This window comes from Scyliorhinus canicula, chromosome 4 (assembly GCF_902713615.1).
Source record: "Scyliorhinus canicula chromosome 4, sScyCan1.1, whole genome shotgun sequence".
Classification (NCBI taxonomy): domain Eukaryota; kingdom Metazoa; phylum Chordata; class Chondrichthyes; order Carcharhiniformes; family Scyliorhinidae; genus Scyliorhinus; species Scyliorhinus canicula.
Genome location: NC_052149.1, coordinates 54,023,701 through 54,051,370, shown reverse-complemented (window position 1 = coordinate 54,051,370; position 27,670 = coordinate 54,023,701). Strand labels below are relative to the sequence as shown.

Genomic DNA, 27,670 nt, shown 5'->3' with positions numbered 1-27,670 from the left:
CTTGGAGCTGGAGGGTGTCCATCGGGTGCTGCTGAGTAAACCCAAGCCAAACGAGCCGCCTTGGGCGGTGCTGGTCCGTTTTCACCGCTTTGTCGACCGAGAGTGTGTGCTGAGATGGGCGAAGGAGGAGAGGAGTAGTAAGTGGGAGAATGCGGAGGTCAGGATCTACCAGGACTGGAGTGCGGAGGTGGCAAAGAGAAGGGCTGGTTTTAATCGGACAAAGGCAGTGCTCCACAAGAAGGGGGTCATGTTTGGCCTGTTACAGCCGGCACGCCTCTGGGTCACTTATAAAGACCGCCAGCTCTACTTTGACTCTCCGGAAGAGGCCTCGGCTTTCGTCCAGGCAGAGAAGCTAGACTTGAACTGAGGACTGGGGACTGGGGAACGGTGTACACAGCCTCGGAGACTTTGTCCTCCTTGGTATCCTTTCGCTTTTATCGGTTCTATTTGATGATGTCTTTATGTTGTTCTGCTTTGTCGCTTTTTTGGGACTGTTATCTGTTTACTTGGGCGTTTTGTCACGTCTGTTTTTTTTTTTCACTGGTTCAGAGTTCGGGAGTGGTTTGCGGTCCTGTTGGGTCATGTGCCCGTATTTTCCCGCGTGTTGGGTCGGGGGGGCGGGCTTGAGGGGGCGGGGCTCGGGATGGAAGCGCAGGCTTCTCTCCTGTGCTGGAGGAGCAGTGGGTGGGGCCGGCACTGGCGGGGGGGGGGGGGGGGAGGGCGGTGGCTGTGTTGCACTGGGGAGGGTCATTGGGGTGGCGGGAGCAGCCGGGGTCAGCAGGAGTCGGCTGACTTACGGAAGTACAATGGAAGGGGTTACGCAGCTAGGGGGGGCCCTAGCTTGGGGGGGAGGCTTGGGGGGGGGGGGGGGGGGGGGGGATATAGGGGGGGGTACCGCGTTGCTGCTGGAATGGCCGAGAAGGAGCTGGAGCATGTAGAGAGGGTCGGGATGGGGGTCTGTCGCCGTGGGGAATGGGCTCAGCGGGGGGCGCGGGCACGTGGCGGCTGAGGAAGGGTAATGGCTAGTCGACGGGGGAGGGGGGCAGGTAGCCCCCTGATCCGGCTGATAACCTGGAATGTGAGGGGACTGAATGGGCCGGTCAAACGGGCCCGCGTGTTTGCGCACCTGAAGGGGCTGAAGGCGGATGTGGTCATGCTTCAGGAGACTCACCTGAAGGTGGCGGATCAGGTTAGATTGAGGAAGGGATGGGTAGGCCAAGTGTTTCATTCGGGGCTGGATGCAAAAAATTGGGGGGGGGTGGTGATCCTGGTGGGGAAGAGGTTGTCGTTTGAGGCGTCGAATGTGGTGGCAGACAGCGGTGGGGGGTATGTGATGGTAAGCGGCAAGCTGCAGGGGGAGCGGGTGGTGCTGGTCAATGCATACGCCCCGAATTGGGACGATGCGGGTTTCATGCGGCGCATGTTGGGCCGTATTCCAGATTTGGAGGCGGGTGGCCTGATAATGGGGGGGGATTTCAACTCGGTGCTGGATCCGCCACTGGATCGATCCAGGTCCAGGACGGGTAGGAGGTGTTGAGGGGGTTTATGGACCAGATGGGAGGGGTGGATCCATGGAGGTTTGCGAGGCCGAGGGCAAGGGAATTCTCATACTTCGCCCATGTGCATAAGGCCTATTCCCGGATTGATTTTTTGATTGAGTCGGGCGATGATTGCGAGGGTGGAGGATGCTGAGTATTCGGCGATAGCCATTTCTGACCATGCCCCGCACTGGGTGGACCTCGAGCTGGGGGAGGAGAGAGACCAGTGCCCGCTTTGGTGCTTGGAGGTGGGGCTGCTGGTGGATGAGGAGGTGGGCGGGCGGGTTCGAGGATGTATCGAGAGATACCTGGAGGCCAATGACAATGGGGAGGTCCGAGTGGGGACGGTCTGGGAGGCACTGAAGGTGGTGGTTAGGGGGGAACTGATCTCCATTCGAGCCCACAGGGAGAGGAGAGAGCAGTGAGAGAGGGAGAGACTGGTGGGGGAGATGGTGAGTGAGGCACCCTCAATTACGATGCGAGAGCGAGGTTGGTAATCAAAAGGCTTTAATCTACAGAGAACTGAACAGCACCCGAGAGAAGTGTGCTCGCCACATGGAGCCTTATCCTATATACCGTTTCTTGGGGGCGTAGCCAGAGGCGGAGTCCCCCAGGGTTCCAAGCATCTTAAAGGGGCAAGGTATTAAAGGTCAGGTACCGTTTACAGCAGTTATTAATACCGTTCATCACATTCACCCCCTGTTTAAAAGAAACACATAGTCCGTCGGGGGTGCAGTGGAGTTATAAGTTCAGTCTTTGTGGTGGTCTGATCGTCCGTGCTGACTTTCGCTGCTCCGGAGGTGGCGCCGTGGATGCGGTTGGTTCCGATAGTGGTATATCCGAGAGCACGGTTGACTGAGCCTTTGCCCGCCTTGGAAGGGGGGGGTATCAGGGGTGATTAGGGTGATCGGTGCCGGCGCCGGCTGGGGGGCAGGGGGCGCTGTCGGAGTCGGCGGTCGGGGCGGGGAGCATCGGTAGAAGGGGGGAGTCGGTGGGGAAAACGTCGGGGTCGGTGGGAGAGTCGGTGGGGTCGGTGGGAGAGCCAGCGGGTGCCAGGTCTCGCAGGGAGACGGTATCCTGCCTGCCGTCGGGGTGCTCGACGTAGGCGTATTGAGGGTTTGCATGCAGCAGATGGACCCTCTCGATTATTGGATCCGTTTTATGGCTCCTCACGTGTCTCCGGAGTAGGACTGGACCCGGAGTCGTCAGCCAGGGTGGAAGCGAGACCCCAGAGATGGACTTCCTGGGGAAGACAAACAAACGATTGTGAGGGGTGTCGTTCGTGGCCGTACAGAGGAGCGACCTAATGGAGTGCAGGGCATCGGGTAGGACCTCCTGCGAGTGGGAGACTCCTTGACCTTAGGGCTAGGAGGACAGCCTTCCAAACTGTTGCGTTCTCCCTCTCCACTTGCCCGTTTCCCCGCGGGTTATAGCTTGTCGTTCTGCTCGAAGCGATGCCCTTGCTGAACAGGTACCGACGCAGCTCATCGCTCATGAACTATGTAACCCGGTCGCTGTAGATATAAGCGGGGAAACCAAACAGTGTGAAGATGCTGCGCAGTGCCTTGATCACTGAGGCCAAAGTCATATCGGGGCAGGGGACAGCAAAAGGGAAGCGGGAGAACTCATCGATGACGGTGAGGAAATAGATGTTGCGGTTGGTGGATGGGAGAGGCCCTTTGAAGTCCACACTTAGTCGCTCAAAGGGCGCAGAGGCCTTTATCAGGCGGGCCTTGTCTGGTCGATAGAATTGCGGTTTGCATTCCGCACAGATCTGGCATGCCTTAGTCATGGCCTTGACCTCCCCTGTGGAGTAGGATAGGTTGTGGGACTTGATGAAGTGGGCAAGCCGGGTGACCCCCGGGTGGCAGAGGTCATCGTGGATGGATCTCAGGTGGTCCAATTGCGCGTTGGTGCACGTGCCGCGGGACAGGGCATTTGGGGACTCATTGAGCTTCCCCGGGCGATATTTAATATCGTACATATAGGTGAAGAGCTCTATTCTCCACCTCAGAATTTTGTCATTCTTTATTTTGCCCCATTGTGTGTTATCGAACATAAAGGCGACCGACCGTTGGTCAGTGACGAGGGTGAACCTCCTACCGGCTAGGTAGTGCCTCCAGTCTCGCACGGCCTCCACTATGGCTTGTGCCTCCTTCTCGACTGCAGAGTGCCGGATTTCTGAGGCGTTGAGGGTTCGGGAGAAGAACGCTACTGGTCTGCCCGCTTGGTTGAGGGTAGCAGCCAGGGCGACGTCTGATGCATCGCTTTCTATTTGAAAGGGGATGGCTTCGTCCACCGTGTGCATGGCGGCCTTGATGATGTCGGCCTTGATACGGCTGAAAGCCGACTGGGCCTCAGCCGTCAGGGAAAAAACGTGGTCTTAATAAGTGGTCGGGCTTTGTCCGCATATCTGGGGACCCACTGGGCGTAATAGGAGAAAAGCCCCAAGCACCATTTGAGTGCCTTGAGGCTACGGGGAAGGGGAAGTTCCTTAAGGAGACGCATGCGGGCGGGGTCTGGGCCTAGGACCCCATTGTCCACGACGTAGCTGAGGATGGCTAGCCGGGTTGTGTGAAACACGCATTTCTCTTTGTTGTACGTGAGGTTGAGGGCTCGGGCAGTCTGGAGGAACCTCCTCAGGTTTGTTTCATGGTCCTGCTGATCATGGCCGCAGATGGTGACGTTGTCCAAGTACGGGAAGGTGGCCCGTAAGCCATAATGGTCCACCATATGATCCATTGCCCTCTGGAAAACGGAGACTCCGTTTGTGACACCAAAGGGACCCTGAGGAAGTGAAACAGCCGACCGGCTGCTTCGAAAGCCATGTAGGGGCGATCCTGTGGGCGGATAGGGAGTTGATGATAGGCCGATTTAAGGTCGACCGTGGAGAATACCCGATACTGGGCGATTTGGGTCACCATTTCTGCTATGCAGGGAAGTGGATACGCATCGAGTTGCGTAAAACAGTTTATGGTCTGGTTATAATCCACGACCATTCGTTGCTTTTCCCCGGAGCGGACTACCAATAGTCAGCATGGTTTTGTGAAGGGTAGGTCATGCCTCACAAACCTTATCGAGTTCTTTGAGAAGGTGACTGAACAGGTAGACGAGGGTAGAGCAGTTGATGTGGTGTATATGGATTTCAGTAAAGCGTTTGATAAGGTTCCCCACGGTCGGCTATTGCAGAAAATACGGAGGCTGGGGATTGAGGGTGATTTAGAGATGTGGATCAGAAATTGGCTAGTTGAAAGAAGACAGAGAGTGGTAGTTGATGGGAAATGTTCAGAATGGAGTTCAGTTACGAGTGGCGTACCACAAGGATCTGTTCTGGGGCCGTTTCTGTTTGTCATTTTTATAAATGACCTAGAGGAGGGAGCAGAAGGATGGGTGAGTAAATTTGCAGATGACACTAAAGTCGGTGGAGTTGTAGACAGTGCGGAAGGATGTTGCAGGTTACAGAGGGACATAGATAAGCTGCAGAGCTGGGCTGAGAGGTGGCAAAAGGAGTTTAATGTGGAGAAGTGTGAGGTGATTCACTTTGGAAAGAATAACAGGAATGCGGAATATTTGGCTAATGGTAAAATTCTTGGTAGTGTGGATGAGCAGAGAGATCTCGGTGTCCATGTACATAGATCCCTGAAAGTTGCCACCCAGGTTGATAGGGTTGTGAAGAAGGCCTATGGTGTGTTGGTCTTTATTGGTAATGGGATTGAGTTCCGGAGCCATGAGGTCATGTTGCAGTTGTACAAAACTCTAGTACGGCCACATTTGGAGTATTGCATACAGTTCTGGTCGCCTCATTATAGGAAGAACGTGGAAGCTTTGGAACGGGTGCAGAGGAGATTTACCAGGATGTTGCCTGGTATGGAGGGAAAATCTTATGAGGAAAGGCTGATGGACTTGAGGTTGTTTTCGTTAGAGAGAAGAAGGTTAAGAGGTGACTTAATAGAGGCATACAAAATGATCAGAGGGTTAGATAGGGTGGACAGCGAGAGCCATCTCCCGTGGATGGAGGTGGCTAGCACGAGGGGACATAGCCTTAAATTGAGGGGTAATAGATATAGGACAGAGGTCAGAGGTGGGTTTTTTACGCAAAGAGTGGTGAGGCCGTGGAATGCCCTACCTGCAACAGTAGTGAACTCGCCAACATTGAGGGCATTTAAAAGTTTATTGGATAAGCATATGGATGATAAGGGCATAGTGTAGGTTAGATGGCCTTTAGTTTTTTTTCCATGTCGGTGCAACATCGAGGGCCGAAGGGCCTGTACTGCGCTGTATCGTTCTATGTTCTATGTACTTGAGCCCTCCAAGGGCTGTTGCTGGCCTCTATGACCCCCTCTTTTAGTAGCCGCTGAACCTCTGACTTGATGAAAGTCATGTCTTGGGTACTGTACCGGCGACTCCTGGTGGCGACGGGCTTACAGTCGGGAGTGAGGTTCGCGTAGAGGGAGGGTGGCGCAACTTTGAGTGTCGCCAGGGTGCAGACCGTGAGTGGGGGCAGGGGCCCGCCGAACTTCAGTGTCGGGCTCCGGTGGCTGCACTGAAAGTCCAGACCGAGCAGCAGGGGGGAACAGAGGCGAGGGAGGATGAAGAATTTAAATCGGGTGTATTCAGCGCCTTGAATTGCGAGGTCAGCGACACAATACCCCGTGATTTGTACCGAGTGGGACCCCAAAGCGAGGGCGATAGTTTGGGAGTCGGGGTGGGTGCACAGGGAGCAGCACCTTACCATGTCTGGATGGATAAAGCTCTCCGTGCTCCCGGAGTCAAATAGGCAGGGAGTGTCGTGACCGTTGACTTGAACCCGCATCATCGAGTTCCGCATGTGCTTTGGCCGCGATTGATCGAGTGTGATCGCTCCTAGTTGCGGGCCGTCAGAGTCGAACTCACAAGATGGCCACCGCCGCCGGTCGAACGTGTCGGGTTTCGAAGATGGCCGCCGCCAAGATGGCCGCTCCCATGACTCGCACGAGGTTGATGATGCGTCGGAAGTGGGCATGCCCGGCCGCAGCGCGGCCACGTTGCGGAGTCTGTGAGATCGGGAGCTTGATTTCTGGGCCTGGTGGTGAGAGTTTAGTTTGTGGCCTTTGGGCCCAGCCAGGCAGACATTAGCGAAGTGCCCTTTCTTCCCTCAGTCGTTGCAGATCGCGGAGCGGGCCAGGCAACGCTAATGTGGGTGCTGGCCTTGCCCACAGAAATAGCATGGGGAACCCCCGGAGTGAGCGGATCACCGCGCGGCACAGGCCTGTAGCGTGGCCGAGTCTGGAGGGGATCGAAAGGGGTTCGCAAGGTCCGCGGAGTACGTACGGAGGTTACGGTGAGCCGTTTTGAGAGAAGAGGCGAGCGTTACCGTGCCCTGGAGATCCTTTGCCCCGTCTTCTAGGAGCCGCTGCCGATGTACGAGGACCTGATACTGGACACAAGGGCGTCGCGAATATGCAAGTTCCTGTGGTCCTCTACCGTCACTGCTTTGTGGTTGCAGTTCCTCGCGAGCGCAGTGAGTCTTTCCACAAACTCGTCCAGCGTTTCCCCGGAACGCTGGCTGCAGGTTGAGAGCAAATGTCTGCCGTGTACCTCATTAGTATGTTTTATGAAGCGTTTCTTCAGTATTTCGACCGCCGCATCATAGGTCGTAGCGTTCTCGATCACGGCGGAGAGTCGGTGGCCCACCCGGCCATGTAGTAAATGCAGCTTGCGAGTGCTGTTGACATCAGTCGTTGAGGAGTCCAGATAGTCCTCGAAACACCGGAGCCAATATTTAAACATTTCCGGGGCTTCCGGCGACCTGGCGTCCAGGTTGAGTTTCTCCGGTTTTAGAGCGCTGTCCATCTTGATGTGTCTGTAGATTAAATTAAGGCACCCTCAATTACGACGCGAGAGCGAGATCGGTAATCAAAAGGCTTTAATCTACAGAGAACTGAACAGCATCCAAGAGAAATGTGCTCACCACATGGAGCCTTATCCTATATACCGTTTCCTGGGGGCGTAGCCAGAGGCGGAGTCCCCCAGGGTTCCAAGCATCTTAAAGGGGCATGGTATTAAAGGTTAGGTACCGTTTACAGCAGTTATTAATACCATTCATCACAGTGAGGGTGGACAGGAGATACGCGGAGGCTCCGGAGGAGGGATTGCTGAGGGAGCGGCGTAGTCTCCAGGCTGAGTTTGACTTGCTAACCACCAGAAAGGCGGAAGCTCAGTGGAGGAAGGCACAGGGAGCGGTGTATGAATATGGGGAGAAGGTGAGCAGGATGCTGGCGCACCAGCTCTGTAAGCGGGATGCGGCCAGGGAGATTGGTGGAGTTAAGGATAGGGGAGGAAATGTGGTGCGCAGGGGGGTAGACATTAATGGGGTCTTCAGGGACTTTTGTGAGGAACTGTGTCGGTCTGAACCCCCAGCGGAGGAGGGGGGGATGGGGCGCTTTTTGGACCGGCTGAGATTGCCGAGGGTGGAGGAGGGACAGGTGGAGGGACTGGGGGCGCCGGTTGAGGTGGAGGAGCTGGTCAAAGGGATAGGGAGCATGCAGTCGGGGAAGGCACCGGGGCCGGATGGGTTCCCGGTCGAATTCTATAAGATGTATGCAGACCTGTTGGGCCCCCTGTTGGTTAGGACCTTCAACGAGGCAAGGGAAGGGGGAGCTCTGCCTCCGACGATGTCGCGGGCGCTTATTTCCTTGATCCTTAAGCGGGACAAGGATCCCCTGCAGTGTGGGTCATACAGGCCGATCTCACTCTTAAATGTAGACGCCAAGCTGTTGGCGAAGATTTTAGCCATGAGGATAGAGGACTGTGTGCCGCAGGTTATCCACGAGGATCAAACGGGGTTCGTGAAGGGGAGGCAGCTGAACACTAACATACGGAGGCTCTTGAATGTTATAATGATGCCGGCGGTAGAAGGGGAGGCGGAGATAGTGGTGGAGTTGGACGCGGAGAAGGCCTTTGATAGGGTTGAATGGGGGTACTTGTGGGAGGTGTTGGAAAGGTTCAGGTTTGGGGAGGGGTTTGTCAGGTGGGTGAGGCTGTTATATGAGGCCCCAATGGCGAGCGTGGCCACGAATAGGAGGAGGTCGGAGTATTTTCGCTTATACCGAGGGACGAGGCAGGGGTGTCCCTTGTCCCCCCTGCTTTTTGCGCTGGCAATTGAACCCCTGGCCATGGTGCTGAGGGAGTCGAGGAACTGGAGGGGGCTGGTGCGGGGGTGGGGAGGAGCACCGAGTGTCGCTCTATGCGGATTATTGCTGTATGTGGCGGACCCGGTGGGGGGAATGCCAGAGGTGATGAGGATTCTCCGGGAATTTGGGGATTTCTCGGGGTACAAGCTCAACTTGGCGAAGAACGAGCTGTTCGTTGTATACCCGGGGGACCAGGACGGGGGGATTGGTAGGCTCCCGCTAAAAAGGGCGGAGAGGAGCTTCAGGTACTTGGGGGTCCAGGTGGTCAGAAGCTAGCGGGCCTTGCATAAGCTTAACCTCACAAGGCTGGTAGAGCAGATGGAGGAGGAGTTCAAGAGATGGGACATGTTGCCGCTGTCTCTGGCGGGTAGGGTGCAATCAGTCAAGGTGACGGTGCTCCAGTGATTTCTGTTCCTGTTCCAGTGCCTCCCCATCCTTATCCCGAAGGCCTTTTTCAGACGGGTTAACAGGAGCATTACGGGGTTTGTGTGGACGCACGGGACCCCGAGGGTGAGAAGGGTGTTCTTGGAGCGGGGCAGGGATAGGGGGGGGCTGGCACTGCCCAACCTCTGTGGGTATTATTGGGCTGCCAACACAGCGATGGTGCGTAAGTGGGTAGTGGATGGGGAAGGGGTAACATGGAAGAGGATGGAGATGGCGTCCTGTGTGGGCACGAGCCTGGAGGCGCTGGTAACGGCACCGCTGCCGCTCCCTCCAACGAGGTATACCACGAGCCCGGTGGTGGCGGCTACCCTCAAAATTTGGGGGCAATGGAGACGGCACAGGGGGGAGGCGAGGGCCTCAATGGGGTCCCCGATACGGGGGAACCACCGGTTTGTCCCGGGGAGAATTGATGGCGGGTTCCTGAGTTGGCACAGGGCAGGTGTTAGGAGGTTGGGGGACCTGTTTGTAGACGAGAAGTTTGCGAGCCTGCGTGAGCTGGAAGGGAAGTTCGGTCTTCCCCGGGGAACACCTTTAGGTACATGCAGGTAAGGGCGTTTGTCAGGCGGCAGGTGGCGGAGTTCCCTCTGTTGCCGCCGCGTGGGGTCCAGGACAGGGTGCTCTCGGGGGTGTGGGTTGGAGGGGGGAGGATCTCGGCAACGTACCAAGTGATGCAGGAGGTAGACGAGGCCTCGGTGGAGGAGCTGAAGGGTAAATGGGAGGAGGAGCTGGGTGAGGAGATTGAGGAGGGGACGTGGGCGGACGCCCTCGGAAGGGTCAACTCCTCCTCTTCTTGTGCGAGGCTTAGCCTCATACAGTTTAAGGTGCTGCATAGGGCTCACATGACCGGGACAAGGATGAGCCGGTTCTTTGGGAGCGAGGACAGGTGTATTAGGTGCTCAGGGAGCCCAGTAAACCATGCCCATATGGTCTGGGCATGCCCAGCGCTGGGGGAATTTTGGAAGGGCGTAGCAAGGATGGTGTCGAGGGTGGTAGGATCCAGGGTCAAACTGGGCTGGGGGCTCGCAATATTTGGGGTTGCAGAGGAGCCGGGAGTGCAGGAGGCGAAAGAGGCCGGCATTCTGGCCTTTGCGTCCCTAGTAGTCCGGCGGAGGATTCTTCTTCAGTGGAAGATGCGAGACCCCCAAGCGTGGAGGCCTGGATCAACGATATGGCAGGGTTTATTAAATTGGAGAGGGTGAAATTTGCCCTAAGGGGATCAGTGCAGGGGTTCTACAGGAGGTGGCAACCATTCCTGGATATCCTGGCAGAACGGTAGAAATAAGGCCGGCAGCAGCAGCAACCCGGAGAGGGGAGGGTGGGGGGGCGTCCCTTTTGTTTTGAGCTGAAGGGACGTGTATATTTGTTTTTTGCTAATGTCGGGCGTTAATTTATTTATTTTTTGTATACAGTGGGGGGGGTTGTTCTTTCTGTTCTTAGTATTTTCTGTTATTGATATTTTGTGAAAATTTGAATAAAATAATTTTTTTTAAAAAGAGAAGGTTAAGTTTGAACTGAGGGGAAGGATGGAGTGGTTCTACAATTCATGGGCATTATTCATTATGCACTTTCAAGAACTGGATAACATTGAACGTTAGTTGAGGGGAGGGGGATTCCTGATTCCTTTTTGTCATTTGTTTATGTTAACATGTGGGTTGATGTTTGGGGTTTGGTGGGAGGATGGGATCGTTGTTATTGATATGGGGATTGACATTATATTCATTACTAATTTTTGTTTATTGATGGTGGTTGCAAATTTGGGAGAAAATGTGAAATAGGAGGAGAATAAAAATATTTTAAAATAAAAATAGTAAACTTTAAGTGCCACCTGTGGAAAAAAACTATGATTCTTTTGTGCCCAGATATCAGACAAAACTCTTCGATGGAAATGCCAGGGACAATCTCAAAAAATGATGGGCATTCACTGATGGACAAAGATAGTTTACTGTGTCAATTCAGTTTCTCAGGTACACTTTTTGCTAATTATCTTAAATCTGTGTCACCTAGTTATTGTCACATCTGCCAATGGAAACAGTTTTTCTATCAAAATCCCTCATAATGTTGAGCACCTCCATTAAAACTCCTTCTCTGTTCGAAGGAGAACAATTCTTTTGGGATGTGAGTATCGCTGGCAAGACCAGCATTTGTTGCCCATCTCTGATTACCCATTAGAAAGTGTTGGGAAGCTGCCTTCTTGCATCGTTGCAGTCTACCTGGTGTTGGCACACCCACAGCTTCTAAAGTCTATCCATGTAACTGAAGTGTCCCTTATCATTACTATCATTCTGGTAAATCTGCTTTGCACTCTGCCCAAGCCTTGATGTCCTTTATAGAATGTAATACTCAGAATTGAACATAATTTTATATGACTATTGTTGGTACTTTCTTTTTTCCTCTACCAGTTTGTGGAGCAGCACGGTAGCACAGTGGTTGGCACAGTTTTTTCATAACTCCAGGGTCCCAGGTTTGATTCCTGGCTTGGGTCACTGTCTGTGAGGCGTCTGCGATTTCTCCCCGTGTCTGCATGGGTTTCCTCCAGGTTCTCCGGTTTCCTCCAAAGATGTGGAGGTTAGGTGGATTGGTCATGCTAAATTGTCCTTTGTGTCAAAAAAGGTTAGGTGGGGTTACTGGGTTAGGTTGGAGGTATGGACTTAATTGGGTTGCTCTTTCCAAGGGCCAGTGCAGACTCGATAGCCAAATGGCCTCCCTCTGCATTGTAAATTCTATGATTCATTTTATTTCTACACTATTTTGCCATTATTAATTTTCCTTGCTATCACATTTGTCAGTCTGTTTCTCAGGTCATAGCCATTGACACAAAGATTGGAGAAATTTAAAGGAAGTTTGTAACTTTTCTGTGAAAGTAATTTTTTTTGTATATGTAACATTTTGTATGTAATGCTTCTTAAAATATATGTTTCTGAAAACAATATTTTTCCTAAAACTGCAATTTCTCTGTCTTTAGATGTTACATCAAAATCTCCAATACAAAGTAAACAATGTATGACTGAAGTCTCTAAAAATGACACCTGTGAATTCAGTCAGCAAGGTACTCTCTTTTCCTTCCTTCCTTCCTTCCTCCCTCCCTTCCTTCCTTCCTTCCTTCCTCCCTCCCTCTTTATTAATGTCAGTTAATACAGTGAGAATTTTAACTACTTGTGGAAAAGCAGCAGAGCCTCCTCATTCCAGGTACAGTAGCTTAGGGGTTATGTTGCTCAACTAGTCACCCACAGACCTGGACTAATGATTGGTCGATATTAGTTCAGACACAATCATGGCAGCTAGGAATGTAAATTCAATTAACAAAATAAATATGGAATAACAAGCTAGTATTGGTAATCATGACCATGGAACCTCTGGATTGTCCTAAAGATCCTTAGGGTAGGGAGCGTGCTGTCCTTACAAAAGTCTGGCCAATCTTGACTCCTGATCAACAGCAATGTGGTTGACACTTAACTGCCCTTTGAAATAGTTTAGCAAACAATTCAATTGGTCAATTAGGGATGGGCAATAATTACTAGCCTTTAGAGTGGCATCCATGAGTAAATAAAGAAAACTTCTCACCCAGCATTACCCATTAGCACCTGGCCAATTTTAATGTCTGGGCCTATTAACATTCGTCATTCAGCTACCTACCCAAAATCGTTTAGAGAGGTTGCTGGTTGGCAGGCAAAGATCAGACATCCCTGTAGGTTACCATCAACACTCAAATGATACGGGGTGGAAGGGGAATTATCCAGGGTTCTGCACGTGGGAAGGAGGAGACCATGGCAGCAGGCATACAGACTTTCATTGTCGGGCTCACAGAGCATTCCTATGCCTCCTGGCTCCAGGGGGAGAAGCCTTAACTATCTATTGATGTGCCTGATGTTTAGCTGGTTTTGCTGCTCAAAATGACCAAAGGACATCAGAGGGAGAAGAGAGATGCATGCACAGACAAAAACTGCAATGGAAATGCTTGACACATGTATGGAGCCAGAGAGACTTCTAATTTAGTGCCTTGGACATGCTATTGAGACAGTTCATGTATTGAAGACATTTCTTAGGGTAACGTTACGGGCATTCATCACTTCTGCAACCTCCTTCCAGGCCTGGCATTGGGTGTGTTTTGCATTCTTGTTCTATCTTTTTGGACGAGGACTAACCTCCTCTGCTGTACCTGCTCTACTCGCATCTCCACCACAATAGCACTGAAGAGTGGAGCTCTTGTACTCAAACTTTTTCAGATACTGCAATCAAGTGGAGAAACGGTAGACACATTTCTGAGGGCCACAGAACAAGCACAGAGAAATTACAGAAATTAAAATAAAACCATATGCCCCGAAACCCTGGAAGCCAGTGAAACAATGAAGGCTTATGTTAAACCATATCCAAGTAGCAGGCAAGACTTTTCTGATGACGCCTTTACATTTCTCTTGAAGAGTTAAATTCAGTATTTCAAAACGAGAGGTCTCAAGTGGAAGTCCTACCTCCTAATTGATTGGACTGCCTAACAATGCACCTTATAAAATGGTATTCTGCAAAGAACTGCCAATAATGTCTGGATATTAAAATCTGTCACACATTTTAGCCATATGAGTGAGTGGCCAGAACCAGCACCTGCTGGTTTCTGCTTCATCAGTCAACAAAAATAATAATCCCACAATCTCAAATTAAACCAGACTGGTTCCCATTTTGTCTTTTTATTCATCCTCAATCTGGGTTTCTAATATATTCCTATATTACAAACAGTGACTAAATTTCAAAAGTATTTAGTTGTCTGTTAAAACTTTTGCATGTTCTGTCGTTACAAAAGATGCTATATAATGCAAGGTATTTTTCATATCCACTTTAGCACAAAGAATAACTCCTTCCCTATCATTAATATTGCCTGCCTCTGATCTTATCTTTGCGCATGCCACTGAAACATTAATTTGTGCCATCATAACCTCCACATGCAATTACTCTAGTTTTTCAGCCTTCGATTCTTCACATTATGTGAACTTTAACTTATCCAAAACTCTGCTTCCATACCCTAACCTGCACTTAATCTCAATTGCTCATCCTTTGTTCTTGCTAATCTACAGGCTCTGTCCAATACCACAGGTTTAAAATTTAATCTTTGTGCTCTTCAGAGCGTTATATGGCTGCAGGGCAGCCCGCCAGCCATAAAATCCCTCTCAGTTTTTAAAAGAAATATATATTTTTTTAAGGCATTTATACATATACATGAAACACAACCAAAACCAAAAAGAGAACAAATAGGAGATCTCTTAACAAATAAATAACACCTACCTTCCCTGCCGTTCCCTTCAGCCCAAACAGCCTCTCCTATTTTTACACCCTATATCCACCTCCCACTCCACTGTTGAGATCTTAACTATCCTTGAAGCCCAACCCCACAGACCCTCTCAAAGCAAACTTGATTTTTTTTCCAGCCTAAGGAATTTCGCAAGGTCGCCCACCCACACCCCTGGCTTCGGCAACCCCGAGCCCCTCCATTACAACAAAATCCGTCTTTGGGCTACCAGGGAGGCACAGGCCAAGACATCGGCGTATCTCGGTTCTTCCGGCACTCTGAAAATCACCACTTCTGGACTCAGGGCAACCTTCAGTACTGCATTACCTCAGGAACCCCTGCCAGAATCCCTACAGCTTTGGACAAGCCCAAAACATATGGACATGGTCCACGGGTGCCCCGTGCACCACCCACACCTATCCTCCACCCCCTGAAAGAACCTGCTCATTCTGGCCACTGTCATATGCGCCCTATAAACCACTTTGAATTGAATAAGGCAAAGCCTAGCAAACGAAGAGGATGCTTTCACTCTCCTCAGAGCCTCGTCCCATAACCCAACCTCCACCTCCTTTCCCAGCTCTTCCTCCCACTTCCGTTGAACTTCTCCTATCGGGGCTCCGTCCGAATCCATTAATTTTTTATAAATCTCCGACACCCTACCCTCGCCAACTCCTGTGTTTGACACCACCTTGTCCTGCAGCCACGGGGGTGGCAGGTCAAGAAAGGATGACACCTGCTTCCTGACATCATCCCATGCCTCTAAGTACCAGAACCCAGGGGCAGTACAGTAGCGCAGTTGCTAGCATTGCTGCCTCACAGTACTGAGATCCCAGTGTTGATCCTAGTTATAGTTCACTGTCTGTGAACTGTCTGTAAGCGCTACTGCGCTTACAATGGTATTGGTAAATACAGTGTGAATTACTAAGTTACATTCACCACATTCACCCCCTACAAAAAAATCAAGTCCGGCGGGGGTGGTGGTCTACAAAGTAAGTCTGTCCGGTGGTCGAACTGTCCGCTGTGATCTGCAGAGCACCGTGGTTGCAGCCTCTTGCGGTGGCTGGATGGGTGTTGTGTGCTGGGGTACGATGGCGGACTCCAGGGAGGGTTGTGTCCGAGCTTCATACTCTTCTGGTTCAACCGGGGACTGGGGGCGCTGGGGGCTGGCCAGCGCAGGTGCACGGAACTGGTGGAGCAAGCTCGTGGGCTCGGGAGCACGAGGGGGCGGCAGCATGGGGTGTAGGGTGAGGGGTCCTTCTGTGGGGGTAGAGGGGGCACTGGATCCGGCGGGTGCCAGATCCCGGAGGGATACTGTTTCCTGATGGCCGTCAGGGAACTCGATGAAGGCGTACTGGGGGTTTGAGTGGAGCAGGCGCACCTTCTCAACAAGGGGGTCGGTTTTGTGTGCCCTGACGTGTTTCCCCAGGAGTACCAGGCCCGGTGTCCTCAGCCATGCCGGAAGTGAGACCCCCGTGGTAGTGCCCCTGGAAAATATGAAGAGCTTCTCGTGAGGGGTCTGATTGGTCGCTGTGCATAAGAGGGACCTAATAGCGTGGAGCGCGTCTGGGAGGACTTCCTGCCACTGGGACACTTGGAGCTTTCTAGACCGGAGGGTCAGCAGGACGGTCTTCCAGACCGTTGCGTTCTCCCTCTCCACCTGCCCGTTCCCCCGGGGTTGTAGCTGGTAGTCCTGCTCGAGGCAATGCCCTTGTCGAACAGGTACTGACGCAGCTCGTCGCTCATGAAGGACGAACCCCGGTCACTGTGCACGTAGCTGGGGAAACCAAACAGGGTGAAGATGCTATGCAGGGCCCTAATGACTGTGTGGGAGGTCATGTCGGGGCACGGGATAGCAAATGGGAAATGGGAGAACTCATCTACGACGTTTAGAAAGTAAAGGTTCTTGTTTTGTTTTTTGTTTTTTTTAAAATTTAGATTACCCAATTATTTTTTCCAATTAAGGGGCAATTTAGCATGGCCAATCCACCTACTCTGTACATTTTTGGGTTGTGGGGGCGAAACCCACGCAGACACGGGGAGAATGTGCAAACTCCACACGGACAGTGACCCAGAGCCAGGATTGAACCTGGGACCTCAGCGCCGTGAGGCGGTTGTGCTAACCACTAGGCCACCGTGCTGCCCGTAAACGTTCTTGTTAGTTGAGGGGAGTGGCCCTTTGAAATCAATCGCGAGGCGTTCAAAGGGCCTAGAAGCCTTGACCAGGTGGGCCCTGTCTGGTCTATAGAAGTGCGGTTTGCACTCCGCACAGATCGGGCAGTCCCTGGTGACCGCTTTTACCTCCTCGTTGGAGAAAGGCAGGTTTTGGGCTCTGATGTAGTGGGGGAGCTGGGTGACCCCCAGGTGGCAGAGATCGTTGTGGATGACTTTCAGTTGGTCAATCTGCGCGCTGGCGCATGTCCTGCGGGATAGGGCATCCGGAGGCTCGTTGAGCTTCCCGGGTCGATACTTAATATCATAGCTATAGGTGGAGAGTTCAATCCTCCACCGAAGAATTTTATCATTTTTTTATTTTGCCCCTTTGCGAGTTATCAAACATAAAGGCAACCGATCTTTGGTCGGTGATGAGGGTGAACCTCCTACCTGCGAGGTAGTGCCTCCAGTAACGAATAGCCTCCACAATGGCTTGTGCTTCTTTCTCGACTGAGGAGTGTCGGAGTTCTGAAGCGGAAAGGGTACGGGAGAAAAATGCGACTGGTCTCCCTGCCTGATTTAGTGTGGCTGCTAGAGCTACCTCTGAGGCATCGCTCTCAACCTGGAATGGAGTGGATTTATCCACCGCCCGCATGGCCGCTTTGGCGATGTCCTCCTTGATGCAGTTGAAGGCCTGGCATGCCTCAGCTGACAGGGGAAATCGTGTGGCCTTAAAGAGTGGGTGGGCTTTGTCCGCATATTGAGGGACCCACTGGGCGTAGTAGGAGAAGAAGCCCAAGCACCGTTTGAGGGCCTTGGGGCAATGAGGGAGGGGAAGTTCTAAGAGGGGGCGCATACGGTCCGGGTCTGGGCCTAGGACTCCGTTTTCCACGTCATAGCCGAGGATGTCTAGTCTGGTTGTGTGGAAAACGCATTTCTCCTTGTTAAAAGTGAGGTTTAATTTCTGTGCCGTCTGGAGAAAACGGTGGAGGTTGGCGTTGTGGTCCTGCTGGTCATAGCCGCAGATGGTGACATTGTCCAAGTACGGAAACGTGGCCCGCAGCCCGTACTGGTCCACCATTCGGTCCATTGCTCGTTGGAACACCGAGACCCTATTAGTGACGCCGAAGGGGACCTGGAGGAAATGGAAGAGGCGGCCATCGGCCTCGAATGCCATGTAGTGGCGGACCTCGGGCGGATTGGGAGCTGGTGGTATGCAGACTTCAGATCCACCGTGGAAAAGAGCCGATACAGGGCGATCTGATTTACCATGTCTGCAATCCTGGGGAGGGGATACGCGTCGTGGAGCATAAATCTATTTATGGTCTGACTATAGTCGACAACCATGCGGAATTTTTCCCAGGTCTTAACCACCACCTGAGCTCTCCAGGGACTATTGCTGGCCTCTATAATCCCCTCACTGAGAAACCTTCGGACCTCTGATCTGATAAATACCCTATCCTGCAGGCTGTATCGCCTGTTACGAGTGGTTACGGATTTACAGTCCTGTGTGAGATTGGCGAAGAGAGGAGGGGGGGGGGGAGATTCGCAGCGTAGCGAGGCTGCAGATAGTGAGTGGGGGCAGGGGCCCGCCGAAGCTGAGGGTGAGGCTCTTAAGGTTACATTGAAAATCTAGGCCTAATAAGAGTGGCGCGCAGAGGTCGGGCAAAACGTAGAGTTGAAATTTTGAGTAGCTAGCTCCTCGGATTGTGAGTGTCGCGGCGGTGCGCCCCTGGATCTGGACAGAATTTGAGCCTGAAGCGAGCGAGATAGTTTGCCGCACGGGGAAAACGGGGAGCGAACAGCGTCTTACCAGGTCTGGGTGTATGAAGCTCTCAGTGCTCCCGGAGTCGAAAAGGCATGGCGTGTTGTACCCGTTGATTTGGACCTCTGCCATCGAATTTCGCAGATGCTTCGGGCGTGATTGGTCCAGAGTGACTGCGCTGAGTTGCGGGTAGTCGGCGGCTCGATCAGCTGTGCTGGAGTGGCCCCGTGATGACTGCCCTCTGATTTTGTGGTCGTACTCTTCCGATGAGTTGTCCGAGCGTGAAGATGCAGGTCGGGCCCGTGGATCGCACGTGGCGGGCGGCGAGGAAGATGGCGTCCAAGATGGCGGCCCCCATGAGTCGCACGTGGCCGGCCGCGTGGTGGAGGTTTGCCAAGATGGCGGCCCCCATGGATAGCACGTGTTGGGAGGTGGCGGGGTCGGGGCATAGGCCACAGCGTTTAGCGGCCTGCGGGTGTGGGGAGCGATTACTTCGTGCCGCTGGGGAGTTGGAAGCTGGGGCCCTTTTTGCGAGGCACACTCTCGCATAGTGGCCTTTCCACCCGCAGCTGCTGCAGGTCGCGTTGCGGGCCGGACAGTGCTAATTCTGGCCGCAGAAATGGCAGGCTGGAGCAGCATAGTGGCTGGCAGGAGCAGCATAGTGGCTGGCTGGGGCAGCATGGTGGCTGGGTGGTCGCGTGGCACAGGCCTGGGGGAGTCGCTGGTCGGGGGCCCACGATTGGGTCACGTGGTCCGCAGGGAACGAGGTGAGGCTGCGGAAGGAGACCTCCATCGTGGTAGCAATTTCCACAGTTGTTTCTAAGTCTTGGGCCCCCTTTTCCAGCAGTCGTTGGTGCACATAATTAGACCTGAGGCCCGCTACAAAAACATCGCGTACAGCAAGTTCTCTATGTTCAGCCGCGGTAACCGCTTGATAGTTACAGTCATTTGCTAAATTATTGAGCTCTCTTAAAAATTCGGCGAGTGATTCAGTAGGCCGCTGGCGGCGAGTCGTGAACACATGGCGTGCGTAAACTTCGTTATTGGGCCTTACATACATCTTATCGAGTATCGCTAGCGCTGCAGTATATGAACCGGCCGAGTTTAGTTGCGTAGAGATTCTGTGGCTCACCCTCGTGTGCAGTAGACTTAACTTCTGTTCCTCTGTTGTTTTGGCTGTGCTCGCTTCTGCCAGGTAGGCCTTAAAGCACCGCAGCCAGTGGGAGAAGATTTATTTTGCCTCTACATCCTGTGGGTCGAGTTCCAGGCGTCCAGGCTTGAGGGCTGATTCCATGATCGATCCTGACTGTTCTTAAGTAGATTAAATTGATGGAACCATCAATTCACTAGACACGTGCTTTAAGATATGAACAGTGGTTTTAATCTACTTACTACAGAGCCAGCCTGTTACCCTTGAACTCTCTATGAACTGCAGGCTGACTCTGGACAAGGGTATTTATACAGCAAGTCCAGGGGGAGGAGTCATGGGCGGAGCCAAGGGTGGAGCCCTATACAAACTCCTGAGCATTCCCAGAGCTACTCCCCCTAGTGGTCGGATAACGCTACTGCGCTTACAATGGTATTGGTAAATACAGTGTGAATTACTAAATTACATTCACCACACCCCGCGTCTAACCCCCCTGGTGCAAATCTATGATTCCCACAAATCAGTCCCCAGACCGGTGCTTCGGAAGGTTCTGAAAAACAAATTAAAAACCTCGGAAGCACCGTCATTTTCACGGTCTGCACCCGCCTTGCCAGTGACAGCGGGGGCACATTCCATCTCTTAAAATCCCCCTTCATCTGCTCTATCAACCGCACCAGATTCAATTTGTGTAGTTAATCCTGCCCAGTTTTTGATAGAAAGGAGAAATAGCTAAAGGAAATGCCCAAGCTGGTGAAAGAAGGTGGCAAAGGCAGCTGATTCCTTCATGGCACACATGGCAACTCAGTGTGGCAAGAAGTTCAATGATCTTACAAGTCAAGGCAAGAGGAGTTACCACACCGTCCAAGTTTTTATGCCACCCTGGGCAAGCGGCCGATTTCAGCCCCACGAGCCCCAGACACACAATGCAAATGAATTAACCAACAATTCTTGCAAAAACCTTAAATCTTTGGCCCTTGGCAGCCTAATATTTACAGTCACCATGTTTGTAAATTTAAACATAATCACTATTTATTTATAAAGGGAACAAATATGAAATATGCAGTGAATACAGTTGGTTAAATGTCCTTTAACACCTGACTGCCCTGAAAAATGAGATTGATTTGTTTAGGAGTTAACTTTCCCACCCTCTACCCACACCACAAAGAACAATACAGCATAGGAAGAGGCCCTTCAGCCCTCCAGGCCTGTAGCTGCCATGATACCAACCTTGGCCAAAACCATCAGCACTTCCTTGTACCATATCCCTTGAAACCCATCCTATCCATGTATTTGTCACGTTGCCTTTTGAACACCATTAATGTATCTGCTTCCACAACTTCCTCTGGCAATGTGTTCCAGGCACTCACCGCCCTCTGTGTAAAAAAAACCTGCCTCGCACATCTCCTCTAAACTTTGCCCCATGGACCTTAAACCAATGCCCCCTGGTGACTGACCACTCCACCCTAATGAAAACAGTCTGAGTCTGTTCAGTCTCTCCACATAGCTAACGCCCTCCAGACCAGACAACATCTTGGTAAACCTCCTCTGCACCCTCTCCATAGCCTCCACATCCTTCTGGTAGTGTGGCAACCAGAATTGTGCGCAACATTCTAAGTGCAGCCGTGCCGAGGTTCAATACAACTGGCATGACTTGCCAGTTTTTATGCTTGATGCCCCATCCAATGAAGGCGAGCATTACGTATGCTTTCTCGACTACTTTGTCCACTTGTGTTCCAAAAGATGTGTGGACCTGCACGCCCAGATCTCTCTGATTTTCTATATGCCAAGAGTTTTGTAATTTGCAGTATATTTCCCCTTTATGTTAGACCTACCAGAATGAATTACGTCACATTTGTCTGGATTAAATCCCATTTGCCATTTCTCTGCCCAAGTCTCCAACCTAAGTACGACCTGCTGTATCCTCTGACAATCCTCAACACTATCTGCCACTCCACCAACCTTGGTGTCATCTGCAAACGTACTAATCAGACCAGCTACATTTTCCTTCAAATCGTTTATGTATATTACAAACAACAGAGGCCCCAGCACCGATCCCTGTGGAACACCACTAGTCACAACCTTCCATTCAGAAAAACAGCCTTCTACTGCTACTCTTTGCCCTCTGTAACCAAGCCAGTTCTGGATCCATCTTACCACCTCATCTCTGATCCCGTGTGACTTTACCTTTTGTACCAGTCTGCCATGAGGCACCTTGTCAACGGCTTTATCGAAGTCCATGTAAACAGCATCCTCTGCCCTCCCCTCATCAATCGTCTTTGTCCCTCCTCAAAAAATGCAATCAAGTTAGTGAGGCATGACCTCCCCTTCACAGAACCATGCTGTCTATCACTAATGAGTCAATTTGTTTCGAAATGGGTATAAATCCTGTCCCTGGGAATTCTCTCCAATAATTTACCAACTAACGACATGAGGCTGACCGGCCTATAGTTTCCAGGGTTATCCCTGCCACCTTTCTTAAACAGCAGTACCACATTAGCTATTCTCCAGTCCTCTGGGATCTCACCTGTAGCCATTTAGGCTACAACGATGCCAGTCAAGGCCCCAGCTACTTCCTCCCTTGCTTCCCTCAGTATTCTGGGGTAAATCCCATTCGGCCCAAGAGACTTATCTACCTTGATATCTTTTAAAAGACCCAATACCTCTCCTTTTTGATGTCAACATGACCCAGACTGTCCACACACCCTAACCAAGAATCATCTTCCACAAAGTCCCTTTTGTTAGTGAACACTGATGCAAAGTATTAATTTAGTACCTCGCCCATTTCCTCTGGCTCAACATACAGATTCCTCCACTGTCCTTAAGTGGTCCAATCCTTTCCCTGGCCACCCTCTTGCTTTTTACATATGAATAAAAAGCTTTGGGATACACCTTAATCCTACTGGCCAAGGACTTTTCATGACCCCTCCTAGCCCTCCTAATTTCCCGCTTAAGTACCCTCCTACTTTATTATGCTCCTCAAGGGTTTCAACTGTCCCCACCGTTCAAGACCGTATAAAAGCTTCCTTTTTCTTTTTGACGAGTTTCACAATATCCCTTGTTATCCAAGGCTCCCTAAACGTCCCATACTTATCCTTCATTATTTCAAGAACGTGACTTTCCTGAATCCTAATCAACTGTTGCTTGAAAGACTCCCACATGTCCGATGTTGATTTACCCTCAACAGCCGCACCCAATTCAAATTGTTCAATTCCTGTCTAATGTTATCGTAATTTGCCTTTCCCCAATTGAGCACCGTAACACGAGGGTTACCCTCTACCCTCATCCCAATCCAAAAGTACCTTAAAACGTACGGAATTGTGGTCACTACTCCCAAAATGTTCCCCTACTGAAACCTCAACCACCTGTCCAGGCTCATTCCCCAATACTGGTCCAGTACTGCCCCTTCCCTAGTTGGACTGTCTACATATTTCATCAATAAACCTTCCTGAATACACCTTGCAAGACAGAAAAACACGGTGGGGAAGGAAAATGATGAAAATAATAAGGATTAAGGAGAAAAAGTAAGTGTCCTTGCTTCAGATAATGAGTTCTGTGCACTCTCTTCTGAGTATGAGCATGGTGTAAAGTCTCTGGCCTACAGCCTATAATGGTCTTCTTTGCAATTCTGCAGTCTAGAACATAGAACAGTATAGCCCAGTGCAAGCCCTTCGGCCCACGATGTTGTGCCGACCATTTATCCTAAACTAAGATCAACCTAACCTACACCCCTTCAATTTACTGCTGCCCATGTGCCTATCCAAGAGTCGCTTAAATGTCCCTAATGACTCTGCCTCCCACTCCCTCCGCAGGCAGTGCATTCCACGCATCCACCACTCTCTACATCCTACCTCTGACATCTCCCCTGTACCTTCCTCCAATCACCGTAAAATTATGTCTGCTAGTGACAGCCCTTTTTGCTCTGGGGAAAGGTCTCTGGCTGTCCACTCTATTCATGCCTCTATCACCTTGTACACCTCGATCAAGTCACCTCTCTTCCTTCTTCGCTCCAGTGAGAAAAGCCCTAGCTCCCTCAAACTTTCTTCAAGAGAAAATCTCCTGGTAAATCTCCTCTGCACCCTACCAAAGCATCCACATCCTTCCTATAATGAGGTGGCCAGAACTGGACATAATATTCCAAGTGTGGTCTAACTAAGGTTTTATAAAGCTTCAGAAAAACCTTGCGGCTCTTAAACTCAGTCTTCCTGTTAATGAAAGCCAACACCCCATACCCCTTCTTAACAACCCTATCAACCTGGGCGGCAACTTTGAGGGATCTATGTATGTGGATCCCAAGATCCCTCTGTTCCTCCACACTTCCCTGTGTTCAGCATTCAAATTTGACCTTCCAAAATGAATCGCTTCACATTTATCTGGGTTGTACTCCATCTGCCACGTCTCAACCCAGCTCTGCATCCTGTCAATGTCCTGTTGCAACCTGCAACAGTCCGTGACACTATCTACAAGTTCACCAATGGCAAACAATATCACGATGTTCTCACGAGCAACAAGGTCCCTCTCTCTAATGAATACTGAAGCAAAATATTCATTTAGGGCCTCTCCTACCTCCTCAGACTCCAGGCACAAGTTCCCGCCACTATCCCTGATCGGCCCTACTCTCACTCTGATCATCCTCTTATTTCTCACATGTGTAGAACGCCTTGGGGTTTTCGCTAATCCTTCCACCAGGGCTTTTTCATGCCCCCTTCTAGCTCTCCTAATTCCATTTTTTAGTTACTTCCTGGCTACCTTGTAACCCTCTAGAACCGTGCCTGATCCTTGCTTCCTCAACCTTAAGTAAGCTTCCTTTTTCCTCTTGACTGGAAGCTCCACTTCACTTGTCATCCAAAGCTCCTTCACCTTACCATTTCTTCCTTGTGTCAGTGTGACAGAACTATCCAGCACTTGCAGCAAGTGCTGCTTAAACAACCCCCACATTACTGTTTTGCATTTCCCCAAGAACAACTGTTCCCACTCTATGCTCCTCAGCTCCTGTCTATTAGCAGTATAATTTTCCCTCCCCCAATTAAATACCTTCCCATACTGTCTGTTCCTATCCCTCGACTATGGTAAAGGTCAAGTAGTTGTGGTCACTGTCACTGAAATGCTCTCCCACGGAGACATCTGACACCTGGCCTGGTTTGTTGCCAAGCACCAAATCCAATATGGCCTCCCCCCTAGTCGGCCTACCTACATATTGAGTCAGGAATCCTTCCTGGACACACCGGACAAAATCTGCTCCATCCAAACCATTTGCACTAAGGACTTTCCAGTCAATGTTAGGGAAGTTGAAGTCACCCATGACAACAACTCTGTTACTTCTGCACCTTCCCAAGATCTGCCGCCCAATCTGTTCCTCCATCTCTCTTCTGCTATTGGGGGGACTATAGAAAATGCCCAATAAAGTTACAGCTCCTTTCTTGTTTCTGACTTCCACCCATACTGACTCAGTAGACAAACCATCTTCGACTACCTCCTTTTCTGTAGCTGTGATGCACTGCCTAATTAACAGTTCCACTCCTCCTCCTCCTCCTCCTCTTTTACCTCCCTCCATATTCTTAAAACATTTAAACGCCAGAACATCTAACAACCATTCCTGCCCCTGTGAAATCCATGTCTCCGTAATGGCCACAACATCGTAGTTCCAAGTACTGATCCATCTCCCTTATTCCTGACACTTCTTGCATTGAAATAGACACACTTTAACCCATCCCATTGAGTGCAACTTTGCCCTATGAACTGTCTATCCTTCCTCACAGACTCGCTGCATATTTCTGCCTGTTCAACAGCTACCCTATCCTCTGTGTCATAATATCCACTCCTGTATATAATGAAGTTCAGACAGGCAGTGATTGACACACAGGATGACCAGTAAGCACACAGCACAGTGCAGCCAATCACCAGACAGGACACTACCACTATAAAGCCAGAGGGCATTAGGTTTCCTGCTCTCTCTGGACCCAGCCACTGAGACAGTCAGAGTCCACAAGCTAGCCAGTGCAAACACCATGCGGTAGCTAGTAAGTCTGGTCAAGCTAGTACTAGGTCTCCAGTCAGTTCAATATAGTGTCGACCCACAGCTGAGCATGTATATTAGTTATATCGTTGAATAAAATCGTGTTGGATCTTCTCCAGTATTAAAGGTCTGTTTCTCGCCTCACTGCATCAAGTGCAGTCCACATCGAACCAACCTGCCTAACACATGATGGTACCGGAGTGAAATAGAAATTTGACGGACCTACCTCGAGTGAATCAGCATTGACCAGCAAGCAGCCATTCAGTGACATGGAAAACATCCACCCTCCTCCGCATCTCCGGCAACCTCGGCGCCAATTGGAAGATCTTCAAGCAAAAGTTCCTCTTATACATTGAGGCTGCCGACCTCGAGGCCGTATCGGATGCCAGGAAGATCGCGCTATTTCTCTCCACAGCGGTGGACCAGCCATCCACATCTACAACTCCCTTAGGTTCGCTGAAGGCGAAGACGAGACGAAATTCAAAACAATCCTGCTGAAGTTCGACAGCCACTGCGACATTGAGGTGACTGAAAGCTTTGAACAGTACGTTTTCCAGCAGAGGCTTCAGTGCAAGGATGAACCTTTTCAGTCCTTCTTGACCCAACTCCGCATCCTCGCGCAGTCATGTAACTATGACTCGACAGCTGATTCCATGATCCGAGATCAGATCGTTTTTAGGGTCCACTCCCACTCCCTTCGCCAGCAGCTCCTGAAAGTCAAGCAGTTGACCCTCACTATCGCTATCGAGATGTGCGTTGTCCATGAACATGCTAACAATCAATACTCTCACATCAGGGCGGCAGAGACTGCAAAGCTGGCCTCCCACGAGGCGGAACGAATGCAGGCCATCGTACAGGTGCAGGGCCTGAGCATCGAGAGAGTGGCCGTTTCGCGTGCTTCTCCCGGGTCCCTGCGCATGCGCGCCACGACCGAGTGAACGACGACCCGACTGCGCATGTGCGTACGTCGATCGACTGCGCATGCGCAATGGCGCACGGAACGCGCTGACGTAGGCATCATGCTGTGTCCGAATTGTGGCTCCGCCCATTTAAAGCAGCAATGTCCAGCGAAAGGACGCCGGTGTCTACAGTGTGGCAAGCTTGGCCACTACGCAGCCCTTTGCAGATCTGCTCCACTTCTCAGCAGCCAGCAATCCCAGCTGCGGCGCAGAAGTGTCCGCTCAATACAACAAGGCATGCCAGATTCCGATCCCGACAACCCAACAGACCCTGATGCTGAGTGCCTCAAGTCCCCATTCCGGGTGGGTATCATAACGACGCATGCGCTGCCCTCCACCATGCCGGTGAAGCACCTCTCGATCCTCAGTGTGGATCCCGACGGCGAGTGATGTGCTGTCCTCACAGTTAACAAGGCTCGCATCCGGTTTAAACTGGATACCAGCTCATCGGCGAACCTCATCTCGAAATCCGATCTCGACACCATCCTCATGAGACCAAGTATTCTAGCCTGTCAGCTCCTTGACTACAATGGCAATGCCATAACTGCCAGTGGCTCGTGTCAACTAGGGGTGTCAAATAAGGCGATCAAGGCACGCTGCGGTTTAAAATCGTCGGGCCTGACAGAGCATCCCTGCTCGGTGCTCGAGCCTGCAAACTCCTGAATCTGGTTCAGCGAGTCCACACCATGTCATCATCACCGGCGACGGCCTCGCCTGATGGAAACTTGCAAGCTGACAGAGATGACATCATCACGCAGTACCACAGCGTATTCGATGGAATGGGCACGCTCCCATACCGATATAAAATCCTGCTCAAGCCAAATGCCACTCCTGTAATTTATGCACCGCGCCGGGTGCCGGCATCCCTCAAGGATCGTCTGAAGAAGCAATTACAGGACCTCCAAGACCAGGGCATCATATCGAAGGTCACAGAGCTCACAGACTGGGTCAGCTCCATGGTCTGCGTCAAGAAGCCGTCAGGGGAGCTTCGAATCTGCATTGATCCCAAGGATCTAAACCTCAACATCATGCGGGAGCATTACCGAATACCAAAACGTGAATAGTTGACCAGTGAGATGGCTCATGCCAAATTCTTTACAAAGCTGGACGCCTCCAAGGGTTTTTGGCAAATACAGCTGGACGCGTCCAGTCACAAGATGTCCACATTCAACATCCCGTTCGGTCGCTACTGATACAGCCGGATGC

At 51.2% G+C, this 27,670-nt stretch overlaps 1 protein-coding gene across 7 annotated transcripts in view; it reads left to right on the top strand.

Moving 5' to 3' along the window:
• The window catches only part of LOC119964595, a 405,789-nt gene that overhangs the window by 319,315 nt on the left and 58,804 nt on the right, over positions 1 to 27,670 (top strand). For all 7 annotated transcript variants that reach the window (XM_038794278.1, XM_038794277.1, XM_038794279.1 and 4 more), the window contains 2 exons: positions 11,014 to 11,118; positions 12,117 to 12,200. In XM_038794278.1, the coding sequence (XP_038650206.1) occupies positions 11,014 to 11,118; positions 12,117 to 12,200 (189 nt within the window). The remainder of the gene's footprint in view (positions 1 to 11,013; positions 11,119 to 12,116; positions 12,201 to 27,670) is intronic.